The sequence below is a fragment of the Phocoena sinus genome, chromosome 16 (genome assembly GCF_008692025.1).
Source record: "Phocoena sinus isolate mPhoSin1 chromosome 16, mPhoSin1.pri, whole genome shotgun sequence".
Lineage (NCBI taxonomy): Eukaryota > Metazoa > Chordata > Mammalia > Artiodactyla > Phocoenidae > Phocoena > Phocoena sinus.
The window spans coordinates 38,358,025-38,371,375 of NC_045778.1; the positions used below are offsets into that span (position 1 = coordinate 38,358,025).

General features: G+C 47.5%; 1 protein-coding gene across 1 annotated transcript; it reads right to left on the bottom strand.

Moving 5' to 3' along the window:
- Positions 1 to 350: 350 nt before the first annotated feature.
- On the bottom strand, positions 351 to 12,977 carry TMEM273 (transmembrane protein 273). The gene is given in 5 exon segments (XM_032607585.1): positions 351 to 463; positions 11,050 to 11,182; positions 11,184 to 11,191; positions 12,083 to 12,136; positions 12,974 to 12,977. Coding segments are annotated over 5 exon segments (312 nt in total).
- Between the last annotated feature and the right edge of the window lie 374 nt (positions 12,978 to 13,351).

The following is a 13,351-nucleotide window of genomic DNA, read 5'->3' on the forward strand; positions in this document are numbered from 1 at the left end:
TCTACAAGACTGCAACCTTGGGCAGCTGTCCAGAGTGCCAAACCCCTTCTGAAGAGGCTGCTTTCTCAGAGCTCAATCACTTGTGCATTTCCGGAAAGAAAAAGAACCATCTGGAAGATTTACTGACAAGAGTGGCTATGCTCTAACTAATCATGGCATATGCTAATGCACCCCACACAATTAAACAAGTGTGAAAGAGTTCATCAGCAAATCTTAGCAAGGTGGGGCATTTCCTTGTATGACATAGAAAGGGACCTGAAGACCAGTGGCTCTAGATAAAGGGGAGAGTTTTTCAGATAGAGCTCAATCTAGAGGTTGTTTTCTGCCTGCCAAACCAAGGCCACAAAACCTCATCCACTTTGGTGACAAAAAGGGAAGAAGTCATTCCCCAAGGTTAATAAGCATATCGAGGGGAAAGTGCCACTTTCTGTATTCGAAGAGTTTGCAATGACCTGAGCAGGTGCTGCAAGGTAGACAGGCCGATGGGAATGTAACTAGAAACTGATACCTTCGAGTCTGAACTATACACTGTTACAGAGGGTGAGACTTCTCCACACTTAGTGTATCAGCTTTGGCATGAGGGAATGGCAGTAAAGATATATATTAAAAGCTAGGAACATGGAAGAAAAGATGGTCACTGAACCAGACCCCGATATGGTAGAGCTTGGGCTGAAAGTACGGCAGAGACCCTGCTGCAGCCACTCTTGGCTAAGGGTCTCACCCACACTTCCACGATGAGGCCAAATTCCCACCAAAACTTCACTGTAGTTTCACATAAATGTTACCCATAGTTATAACAGCATGACATACTTATGCTTACGTTGTATACTTGTTTATTCCATTCCATTGTGCATATTCAGTCCTAATATCTTGAGTCTAGCATCTGCCCATGAGAGAAGGGGCAGAAATAGCAGAAAGACAGGGCAGAATGAAGCCTCAATGGGGCAAGCCAAGTCCACATCCGTAAAAAAGACAGCATATACCTAACTACCCCATGTGTGGAGGACCAAGGGCACAGGTCGAGGTCAGGGTTACAAAGCTTGATGGCATCAGAGCCTACATGGAAGACAAGCAAGTTGGAAACAAGCAAGGATAGTGAGAGAGAGAAGAGGAAGAAGGGATTCCAAGAGAAAGCCTCAAATGCTGTCAGGTTGTTGTGCTTCTCCTTTAAAGGATGGCGAGTCCAGAGGAACAAAGAGTTTGACTTGGCTGGTCTAGAGGTCCAGGGGCTTAACAGAAAGTTTACCCCTCTTATTATCTTAAAAAATTCCTGAGTTGAAAGGACCCCTTCAGGTGTCGCTAAGGAGAGGATCAAAAGTGGCTGGACCTAGTCATCATTTGCACTTGAGATACCGATGCCCAGAGAATATGGGCAGACCAGGAGAGCAGTCTCCTCCCACCCCCAATGTCCCTGAGCTGGGGAAGTGGCAACCGTGAGTTACCACATTGAGGAACTCTTCTCTGACAAGAAAGGGATTCCTCTACAAACAGGTGTGCCACCAGCCCTTAGAGATCCAGACATAACCTGCAGGAAAAGATAAGCTGGGCAGAGGCTGGGATAGCATCTGCTGGCTGGACTAGTAAGTGAATCAGGCTGCAGACATGGACTGGGCATCAAGAGGGAGAGAAAGAGACTTTTAGAGACTCTAAGATCATAGTGGCGGCCTAAACACAAATCTTCCACCACATCCTCCAAAAATCATGCAGACCAAAAAGGATAAAAGGAAAAAACTAAACTAGTAACAAGGTGCCTATATGTCCTGGTTTGCCTGGAACTATCCCAGGGTATAAATGCTGAGGATAAGTTAATGCCTGCTAATGCTGAAAAGCCTTTTGACCAAATCCCACACACATTTCTGAAAAACTCAGTAAAATCGGAATTGATGGGTGTTCCGTAACATGATAAAACATGTGTACTTTTGCCCTAAAGCTAACACTTTACTTAATGAAAACCACTAGAGGATTTTCCACCAAGATCAGGCACAAGACAAGTATACTCACTGTTTCCACTATTATTTAACATTGGTGGTTTTAGCCAATGCAGTCAGAGAAGAGAAAACAATTAGAGGCTTAAGAATTGGGAGAGAAGATCTACAATTTGGCAGATGACATAATATGATGAAAACTCAAGGAGATCAAGAAGAAAATGAACAAAACAATATAAGCATTCAATAAGGTAGCTGCTATCATGTTAACACACCAAAAAAAAAAATCCATAAGCAATCAATGAACAAGTAGGAGACATAATGGGAAATTCCATTTACAAAAGCAACAAAAACATTTAGAAGTAAACTTAACAAGAAATGTGAAAAATCCATAAGAGTAAAATCTGAAAACTCTCCTGAGACAAGCAAAAAAACAGACTTGTAAAAAATATATTTCTTGTCAGTGAAGGATAATATCATAAAGAAGTCAATTGTCTTCAATTTAATATGTGAACATAATGCAACTCCAATAAAAATACCAAGATGTTTGTTTCTGTAGCTAGATTCTGAAGTTGACTGTAAAGTTTATATGGAAAAACAAATGCACAGGAATAGCTAAAACAGAATAGCAGGATATGCAGGAACCAGCCCCGCCAAGTAATAGAGCATACATGAAGCCACCAAAAGAAAGAGTGTGGTAAAAGCACATGAATAACCACAAATACCATTGGAGAATACCATGAAGTCTAGAAGTATCCAAACATATGTGGAAACTTAGAACATTATAAAGGTGGCAAGTAAAACACTGGGGAGAATAGGGTGGTTTTGAAAAATGATATTGAAATAACTGGATTTTTATTTGGGAAAAAGATAAAATTGGAACTATATCTCATACCACATACCATACCAAATGAATCAGAGATCCAAATAAAAATAAACCCATATAAGAACCAGAATAATATATATTTATATATACATACATATATGTACATGTATAAACATTTATCGAATTTTATAAACATTGTACATATGTAAAAAAAATTTTAATTAAATACATTTTTGTAAAAGGAACACAGGAGGAATAAAATGGGAACTATTGAGATTGATTACCTCAAAGCAGTGGGTGGGAGCAGGGTGGAGTGGACAGGATGAGAGCAAGACGTCTCTGAGTTTACCTGTTTACATGTTTTTAGTTTTGAACCATACGCATGTTTCACATACTCTAAAATTAAACTAAAAGGATTAAGATAGGAAACTAAAACCAGCATATACACTGAAACAAATGTCTCTAACACTATCAAATTGATAGTGAAACCACATTGAGAAAATAGTTAATTCTTTTTGAACACAATACTCTGTACACATGGAGGACTAAATTTTAAGAACAAAGAACTGCAAAGAATTTTTTTTTTCGATTTTTAAAAAAAATTTATTTATTTATTTTTGGCTGCTTTGGGTCTTTGTTGCTGTGTGCAGGCTTTCTCTAGTTGTGGTGAGTGGGGGCTACTCTTCCTTGCGGCACATGGGCTTCTTAATGCAGTGGCTGCTCTTGTTGCAGAGCATGGGCTCTAGGCACACAGGCTTCAGTAGTTGTGGCTCACGGGCTCTAGAGTGCAGGCTTAGTAGTTGTGGTGCATGGGCTTGGTTGCTCCGCAGCATGTGGGATCTTCCTGGACCAGGGATCAAACCCGTGTCCCCTGCATTGGCAGGCAGATTCTTTCTTTTGTTTTTGTTTTTTAAAACTTCATTGGGGCATAATTTACATTCAATAAATTAATCCATTGTAAATTTATAATTCAGTGATTTTCCGCAGTTTATAGAGTTGTACAACCATCCCCACAATCCTGTTTTAGAACACTTCTGTTACCTCAAAAAATTCCCTCATGTCCATTCGCTTTCAATCCACTTCTTACGTATAGCCCCAGGAAACCACTTACCTTTCTGTATCTAGAAATTTGCCCTTCCTGCATATTTCTTTCTTTTTTTAATAAATTTATTTATTTATTTTTGGCTGCGTTGGGTCTTCGTTGCTGCACGCAGGCTTTCTCTAGTTGCAGCAAGTAGGGGGGCTACTCTTTGTTGAGGTGCTTGGGCTTCTCATTGCAGTGGCTTCTCTAGTTGTGGAGCATGGGCTCTAGGCATACGGGCTTCAGTAGTTGTGGCACATGGGCTCAGCAGTTGTGGCTCTCGAGCTCTAGAGCGCAGGCTCAGTAGTTGTGGCTCGCGGGCTTAGTTGCTCCGTGGCATGTGGGATCTTCCCAGACCAGGGCTCGAACCCGTGTCCCCTGCATTGGCAGGTGGATTCTTAACCACTGTGCCATCAGGGAAGCCCCTGCAAAGAAATTTTTAAGCAAATTTATAGTTGTACAGTGTTGTAATTCTGGAAGTACGTATTTTGTGTGTATTATAGGGTAGAGCAAATGGGTAAAAATATTTATATGGTTGGGGAACAAGATTTTCACTTTAGAGGAAGTAAAATAGAAATATGGAATGAGGAAATCTCAAGAAGAACCTTATGGTATTGAGTTTTTGATTTAAATACACATTTGCTGACTGTCCATTGAGAGGGCCTACAAGCGATGATGCTTCAACAGCCATGAGCACACATTGTGCCCAGATCTTGGTTTCCAAAAACTATTCCACATCAAAAAGAAAGAGGAGGAGGAGGAGAAGGAGAAAAACATGGTTCGAGGGGAAATGGGTGATTCCAGGTCTGAGCAGGAACAGTACAAGGTGAGCCTGGGACACTGTGTTGTGTCAGAAGTCTAGGAAATGCTCAATGACTACTGAGGTCCTGTCTAAACCCACCAAGAAGTGACTTGTACTGATAACTTGTGACAATTTGAGCATGAAAAAGATTCATGATGGTGATGAATTATAGTGCATTGAAGTCCATAGGAATAATGTTCAAAAAGAAAGAGAAAGAGAAAAGGGGAAGAGGACGTCTTTTTCTAGAAGAATGCAGCTATTAAATGTAGAAGGAATTCTGGAACTAGAAACTCAGTACTTTGTAACCCCCAGTGCAATAGCTGATTCAAACATGGATTATGAACAAATATAAAATCATTGGGTGGGGCTTCCCTGGTGGCGCAGTGGTTGAGAGTCTGCCTGCCGATGCAGGGGACACGGGTTCGTGCCCCGATCCGGGAAGATCCCACATGCCGTGGAGCGGCTGGGTCCGTGAGCCGTAGCCACTGAGCCTGCGCGTCCGGAGCCTGTGCTCCGCAACGGGAGAGGCCACAACAGTGAGAGGCCCGCGTACCGCAAAAAAAAAAAAAAAAAAAAAGTAAAATCACTAGGTGAAGAATTATTGGGGTCACGGTGTTCCCACCATCTCAAAGTCCCACCCCTTTTATTATTTACTAATTACAAAGGCAGGGTTTTCTCTCTACAGTGCAGAGATCTAGCTGTTGCTTCCTTAACCAAGTGATCAAAAGCAGCGACACCAACCTTGAGAGAGACCGGGGTCATGTGCCTCCTGGTGCACTGCACTGAAAGATACATACGCAACGTTACCTCTGAGGCAATCCTGACAAAATTCTCAATTTGCATCTGCTCAAGAGGAAACGGTCAGATAAATCCAGAAAATGGGACATCATGAAAGACGAATGGCTTACGTACTTCAAAACTGACAGTGCCATGCAGAGAGAAGGCAACATCGAGAGAGAGACTAAAAAGGGACAAAATTCGATGCAGTGGCTCCTGGCTTGGAAAAATAGAAATATAAGAGATACTTGGGAAACATTTGAATACAGGCTGTGTAATAGATGATGTTATCAAATTACCACCCATTTCCATTCATTTCTTACCGTTCATGTTGTTGTACTGTGATTATGTGGGAGATACATGGTGTATTTAAGGGTGAAATATCATGATATTTATATTAGTTTTTAAATGAATCAGAAAAAAGTTATGTACACAGAGATAAAGCAAGTAGGGCAAAATGTTAATTTATGGATCTAGGTGAAAGGTGAGATGTTTTTATTGCACTGTTCTTTCAACTCTTCTGTGGCTTTGAAGATTTTTCAAAAAGAAGGACTGTGAGAGCACATGGGTGGTGATGAGGTGCAGGAAAGCAGGACTAGGGGAAGTGAGTTGTGAACCAACCATTCAGATAAACCTGAAGGAGGTGCCTCCTTTCCTGGGGGCAGGGCTCCTTCAGCCAGCAGCCTAGGATCCTGTTCCCCTTCATGAAGGCTGCCCTGCACACTCAGGCTTGTCCACTCTGAGACCCCACAGCTGCGTTGAAAGGCAGACACTTCTGCCAAACTGATAGCTTGATGACACAAAGAAAAGTTTTGGAATTTTTTTGTCTTCAAATGGACTGAGCTGGCTAACGGTTGATTGGCCTCTGTCAAAGAGAAGGTCTTGGAAAATCAAATCAAATAAGATAAAATTTATCTTGCTGTTAAAACCCAGTTTTCTCAGATCTAATCAGGCAAACAGCCCGCAGCTTCATTTAAAATCTTGCCAAAATACCCCCATATTAGCTGTCCCAAAGAGATGCTGATTCCCGGTCTCACAGCCATCCTGGCAACAGGACTTCTGGCCCATGACTAGCAATCCCCCTCCCGTCCTGTGGGGGGCGTGCAGGAGAGCCACCAGCCAGCGCAGGACAAGAGAGGGACTGCCTTTCCTCCTTTCAGTAAGAGCGATCCATCACTCTTACAACTCACCTTTCAGAGAAGTCGAGGTTTAACATGCAAAACAGAAGGGCAGCATGTTCACTAATTATTCCTAGGTGACGGAAAGCACCGGCAAAGTTCTGCTACAGGAGAAGGGCTTGCTTGTCCTTTGCTTTTTCTTTCGGGTCTAACTTCTTCCCGACTCAGCCTGACTCCATCTAGTGTCAGTTTTGGAAACTTGAATTGTGCTCCCTTCTGTGCAGAGAAGCTCTGATGTGATACATGCTGAGAACAGTCTGCTGCACATGGTGGGGGAGTAGATGGGGGTGGGACTCCCGTCCAGCCATTAACTCCCAGCCACCCGCCTCTCCCCATCCTTCATCCGTTCCTTCCCTTCCTCCTCACCCTGCCTTCCCCCTGCATCCTTCACGTTCCCTTTCCTGTACTTCACTCTCGCAGTGCTTATTGTTGAATGACTACGGCAGCCACCTTGCCTGGATTATGGAAATCTCCTACAGCTCCAATGTATCAAAATAATTCAGAACATCCAAACATACAGAGCGGAGCTGCTCTCTAACACGATCATATGTAGGAACGTAAAAGCACAGTGACTGTTCATTCAACAATGCTTTTGAATTGGTTTGCTTTGTATCGTTCACAGCAGAATCTTTACACACACATATGTGTGTGTCAGGCCTTCATTTTGAGTCATCACATAATCGCCTCCCCTCCCTCCACTAGCACGCACATACGCATGTACACATGGACCAGGATTAAGCATTTAGGCATTGTGAAATCTTTCAATTTTGTGAATTGCATGACTAAGATGTCCCTAAATCAGGGTTTGCAACAGTTCTGGAAACTTCCAGGGGCACTGGAGCTTCCAAAGCACGATGCCTTAACCCAAAGTGTCCTCTGATGCGTGTGGGTGGTTTGGAGGGTCAAGACCGCATCGCTCACCGTGGGTGGTGAGATCACTGTGCCAGAATCTCTGCCTGTCCACTCGATTGTTCTGACACAGGACCAGAGCTGGCCACAGCAGCCCACAGCCGCACGCCAGGGTGCCTCAGTCACCCAGCAGAGGGCCCCTGAGACCATGCTGTGGGCAGAGTCTCCGCCCACATCCATCCCAAACTGACCCCTATCCTACATTCCCCACTCCAGAGACCCCAAAGACCCCCAAAGGTGATGCAGCTTCTGAGCCTGGGGCTCATCTATGCATTCCCAGGTCCCTTCACCCCTACCATCAAGAGCTAATCCTCATCCTTGCAGACTTAGTCTATTGCCTCCCCTGACCCAGACTGCCAAAGCCCTGTTAGAACCCCTGGTAAAGGCCGGTCTGCCCTGATCCTATAGTGGGAGAGCAGTCAGAGTGCTGCCCTGGGTGAGCTGGGACGAGGATGCCCTCCTGGCGAGTGGTGGCAGCTGCACGCTCAGGAGAACCTGTCGTTACACCGATTCCCCCAAGGGCTGGAAGAAGGTAGAGCTGCCCAGGGAAGAAGGGCCCTTAGGGCGGGGCAAGGGAGGGGCATTGGCTGACTTGGAATTCTACTTTCCTGCATGAGTGGGTCATGGATTTGGTGACAGTTGGGAGCCGCTCAGCGTGTTTCTTCTGGAAAGAGAGAAATGGGACAACTTAGCCAGTGTGGGTCTGGGTGTGTGTGTGAATGTGTGCGTATGAGATGAGACACATGGCATCTGTGGTTACCCCAGCCCTCAAAGCCCCAATTCCACCACACATTTCCAAAATCCCCCGGAGCTGGGTACCTAACCCCTCTGTGAGAACCCTGGGTGCAAGAGGAGGTAACACTGCCAGTGAGAGGACAGCTGTGTGGCCACCCCAGGACCTGGAGGCCATGCCTCCCAGGCCTCCCAAACCCAGAACAACCACTTGGTGATTTTCCTAGGACAACGTGGCTTTACGCCTATCATCCTGACACTATTATCAGTACAGTAATGTCTCTTCTCCACTCTCCAAAAGTCCTGATTTGATAAGATAAATGGTCACCCTAATCACACCTGTTGCCCCCAGTCCAGGCCCCTGTGGGGTGGCCAAACAGACAGTAGAGGGGGAAGACTGGAGACGGGACAGAAAGAGACAGAGAAACAATGAGCATCAGAAACAGAGAGAGGCAATGCTTGGAGATAGAGTTGATGAAACATGCTTTAGGGCGTCATGCTCAGAAATCAGTGCCAGAAACTGGAAAGTCTGAAGGAGGGCAGATCCTTCAGAAAGTGAAAGTCTTGAAAAAATCCATTTCCAGCTCATCCCCAGGGCATCCCCCTGATGGCCGCATACCACACATCCATCTCTTCTCCATCCACAGATCCACCCATTTCTTCGAGAGATGCTACTTTGTACTTACCAAGCCCCAGGTCCCAGGGAAGCACTGGAGGGGGAGATTGTGCTTTGCATCCCTCTAAAAGCCCACCACCCTGTCTCAGCCCAGACATCTGTCCTGAATACCAGACACTCACTGAACATCTCCTCTACTTGGAAGTCTCCAGAAGCCTCAGACTTACCATGTTCAAAAAAGGTAGTCACCAAGACACACACCCCCAGCCCACTGCCCACACCTGCTCTACCACCTACTTCCCAGAGGGCATCCTCCAGCTAGGACCTCCCCACCCCGACAAATGCCGGCTGTTCTGGATTTACCTGCACCTTCACTCAGCCTCCGGGGCTGGCTGCCTCATTGGTATCACTCAGATCCTTGCTCCAGAGGCCTTTGTGGTAGCTTGCAGCTCTCTGGGTGCAGAGTACTCCATATGATACAAAAGAGCAAGTGCAAAGGTCCTGAGGTAGGATTGTCCTTGGAGCACATAGGCTCTATGCAGAAGAGTAGTGTGGCTGGGTGGTAGCAGGGAAGCCAGGTAGCTGGGGGCAGAACACATGTGGTTTCCCAACTGGGACATGGCAGGAGCTCGGGACGTGATCCTGAGAGCGGGGGATGCACTGGGATGACTCTGAGCAAGAGGTAGGGCAAAATCTAACCCACAGTGTGGAGAAGGGAGCCCAAGCTCCCTTTGGCTACCATACCCTGTGGGCTCCCCACTCAGATGACACCTGCCCACTGCCCAAAGGAGGGGAGATCGAGAAGAGGGGGCTGTGTGGTGCATCTTAGATCCCTAGGAAGAGTTTCAAACTGGAGAAAGGAGCTAAGATGTCAGGCGATGGAGCAGGATGGATAAAACAGGAGGGAAAATACCAGTCACAAGTTGGCAGCGACCTTACCTTGGAGTTCCCTTCTTTAGCTCGATGCTGTCTAAACAGAGAAAGCAGGGCATTAGGAAGGGGGCCCTGCAATGGTGATGCGGCTCACTCAGTGCCAGGCCAGCAGGAGGGGTCGGAGCCACCTGACTTGGGCACTGCAGAGACGCTCCCTGGGTTGGGGTCACTGGAGGGGAGGTGGTCTTGGGCTGAGTGCTCTGCCTCCTCCCCTTTGGCACGGTCGCAGCTTCTCCATCTGGTCCCTCACTGAGCCCTCTAGCTCAGCACACGGGTAAAACTGAGGCTTCCCCAGAGACACCGCCCACCCACCCCCACCAGTGGCTTCTCTCCTCCCCCCTCCTTGCAGATCCTGGGTCCTCTTGCCCTTAGGAGATCTAGAACATCTCCTGCTGTGTGATGAAGAGACTTTTCTCTCCCCTCATACTCCTAGTGATACAAAATCAACGACAAGTGAAGTCCTATGACCAACGAAGTTGCTTGTGCAGTTGGACACGCTGGAATCTCCTGAGTGCTGTCTCCTCCTCCCTCTGCCCCCCTCTGCACATCTTCACAGGTAATAATCATATTTTCCAGATACATGGTGAGGGTCCTTCCTCCTCATCCTCTGAAAAACTGCATCACCATCCCATTAAACAGTCTTATACGGGGAGTGGATTTTGCAGGTCTCACCTTGAGAGAAAAGGGGTGCGAATCAATGTTACATCTTGCTGTCAAAACATCTGCATGGGATGCACCTCTCCGTGGCTGCCACGGCATGCGGAGAGCCACGCTGGGTTCACGTAAGCCCAGCTCTGTTTGGATCATGAGGATACGCTCAGCGCTTCTCAGTGTAGGACTTGCCCAATTTATGAAAAAAAGTGCCACTTGGCCCAGGTAGGCAGGGCCAGCCACACTTCCCACCACCCACCCATGCCAGCAGCAGCCTCATCGCCTCCCGGGATCGATCTCATCTGATCACACTACGTGAGTAAGAGAATAGAAATTACTGTCTGAAGCCAGCTCAGCTCCCTTTCCCACCTTTACTGCAGGAGGGTTGATTCTTAGGAATCTCAAGAATGACTAAATGGAAAAGTACAGAGAGAGAGAGAGAAGCAGAGAGAGACAGACAGAGACAGAGACACAGAGAGGTCACTGCATTTCTTTTCAACCCATGTTTTTTATTCTCTCTCCAGCCAGTGTTGCCCTCAGAGCCTCACGCCAGGTGACTGGCCAGGTCATGTCTTGTCTCAGGCAAAGGCAGAGATGGGGCTGAGCATCATTTCCTTACCATTGAAGCCCACATTAGTGCTTCTCCGTTCGGAGGAATCATTATCAAACAAGTGCTTCCTGATCGTGCAGGTCTTCAGGGTCAGGAAGCTGGCCGACGTGGTGAAGCCCACAGCAATCCCAATGATGGCGTTATTTGATATCTGAAGGGCAGGGAGGAATTGAACAAAGAGCTTCAATCAGTCACCACACGGCAAAGGTCTTCCACAGCTCCCTTTACATCAGGATGAAGTTCAAAGTCATTCACTTGGTCCTTAACGTTCCACAGTCCAATTCACTGAGGCCGGCCTGATTTTCCACTCTCCTGGGAGCACATCCCCTCCCTCAAACTCCACCCACACCCCAACTCCTCTTCCTGGAACTCCATCCATGGTCCCTTCAGCTGTGGAAATCATTCCCAAGTGGCTGATGGCTCGTTTCTCTGGCTTCCTGTAGCCTTCCTCACTTATTCTTTCATTAGTTCACTTGCGGAGTATGTGCTGATTGCCTGCTCTGCTGAGCGCTGAAGGCAAATGAATGAGTCCCTGACACCACCTTGAGGAGCCTGTGGTCAGCAGCAGAAGACGAGAGCTCACCTGAATGCCAGGAGACTGAGACGGGCCAGTTTGGGAGCCGAGAGCCTTCCCAGAGGAGGTGACATGCAAGCGGCACTGTGCCTGGTGAGCACCTCTGCACCCAGATAGCTCCACCCCGAGGTGGAGAGAGGCTGGGACCATGCGTGTGCAGAGAGACACCGGCCAGGCCACGGAAGCCAAGCAGACCCTGCTGTCCCGGGCTCGTGGCCGCAGCCACCGAGAGTGGATGGAGGTGACCCTGACGACTCACGTCCCCTTCGAGGACAGGCTCTCCTGCAGCACCACACCCCCGGGATGAAGCTGTGTTAGCCACTCAGGCAGGCTTGGGGGTGAACACTGCCCCAGTTCCATGACGACTGGCAGGAAACCCTACCAGGACACCCCACCTGCCCGGGCCTTTCAGGGTACCTCCTCCTGCCCCTCCGCCCTGCACCTAGAATCAGCTGGGCAGCCACCTACCAATTTCGGCCCCAGCAGCCTGGCCCGTTGCTAACACTTGAGCTGCTCCAACATCTGTGAAGACAGAAAACCCAGAGTCTGGTTAGAACAGAACTTCTGGCCAAGATCAGGCCAGAGAGGTATGGGTGCAACCCCTGCCCCCAACCACCCATGCCCACAGGTCTGGGAAAGCCTAGCACAGGAAGCCCTCCCCCTGGGCTACCACCCTGAGGAGCACAGAGGTGGCATCTGGTCGCCATGGAGTGTCTGGGAGCCTTGCTGGGACATTAGAGTCCCCTGCAAAACCAGGAGTGAGGTTCCGCTGAGTTCAGTTAAACCCGATCCTTCTTTTTGTCCTATTAGAAGACTGCTTTTTATTTCACTCGTTTTACAAGTGATTTTTTTTTTTAGGTTAACAATTTTTTTGAGGTGCAGTTAAAGTGAAAGCAGCTCTTTAACACGGTTTCTAAGACCCACACTGTGACCCCTGCCTGCCTTTTTTTTTTTTTTAACATCTTTATTGGAGTATAATTGCTTTACAATGGTGTGTTAGTTTCTGCTTTATAACAAAGTGAATCAGCTATATGTATATATCTATCCCCACATCTCTTCCTCTTGCGTCTCCCTCCGTCCCACCCTCCCTAGGCCACCCCTCTAGGTGGTCACAAAGCCCCGAGCTGCCTGCCTCTTTCGGCTCCTCCTCATTGCCAGGAACCCTCTCACTGCAGTCAGATTGCACTGATTCCAGCTCCCCACTCAGGCGGTTCTGGCTGCCCTTGGGCCACGCCCTCTACCCAGCCCCGTATTCTCCCCTCTTATCCTCCATCTCACCTTAGTTCTGTGTCACTTCCTCCTGACGCCCCACACCTGGCTTAGCTGCCCTTCTGGGTGCTCCACAGCGGCTGTACTTACCCATCGTAAGTGACCACACCATTTATTTAAGAACATTACAGGGCACTGCTGTGTGCCAGGCACTGTCCTCAGAGCTTCTCAGCTGTTAGCCCACTGATGCATCTCCTGGCTGGTCTCCCCACGGAGCTGCACAGTGCCCTGTGGCGTGTTCTACCTCTAGCACTTGACACAGTGCCTGGCACACAGGAGGTATTAATAGACATTTTTAAAAATAGTTCTTTACTGGAGTACAATTGCTTCACAATGCTGTGTTAGTTTCTGCTGTACAGCAAAGTGAATCAGCCCTATGCATACATAGGGAGCCTCCCTCCCACCCTCCCTATCCCACCTCTCTAGGACATGGAACCAACCTAAATGTCCATCGACAGATGAATGGAT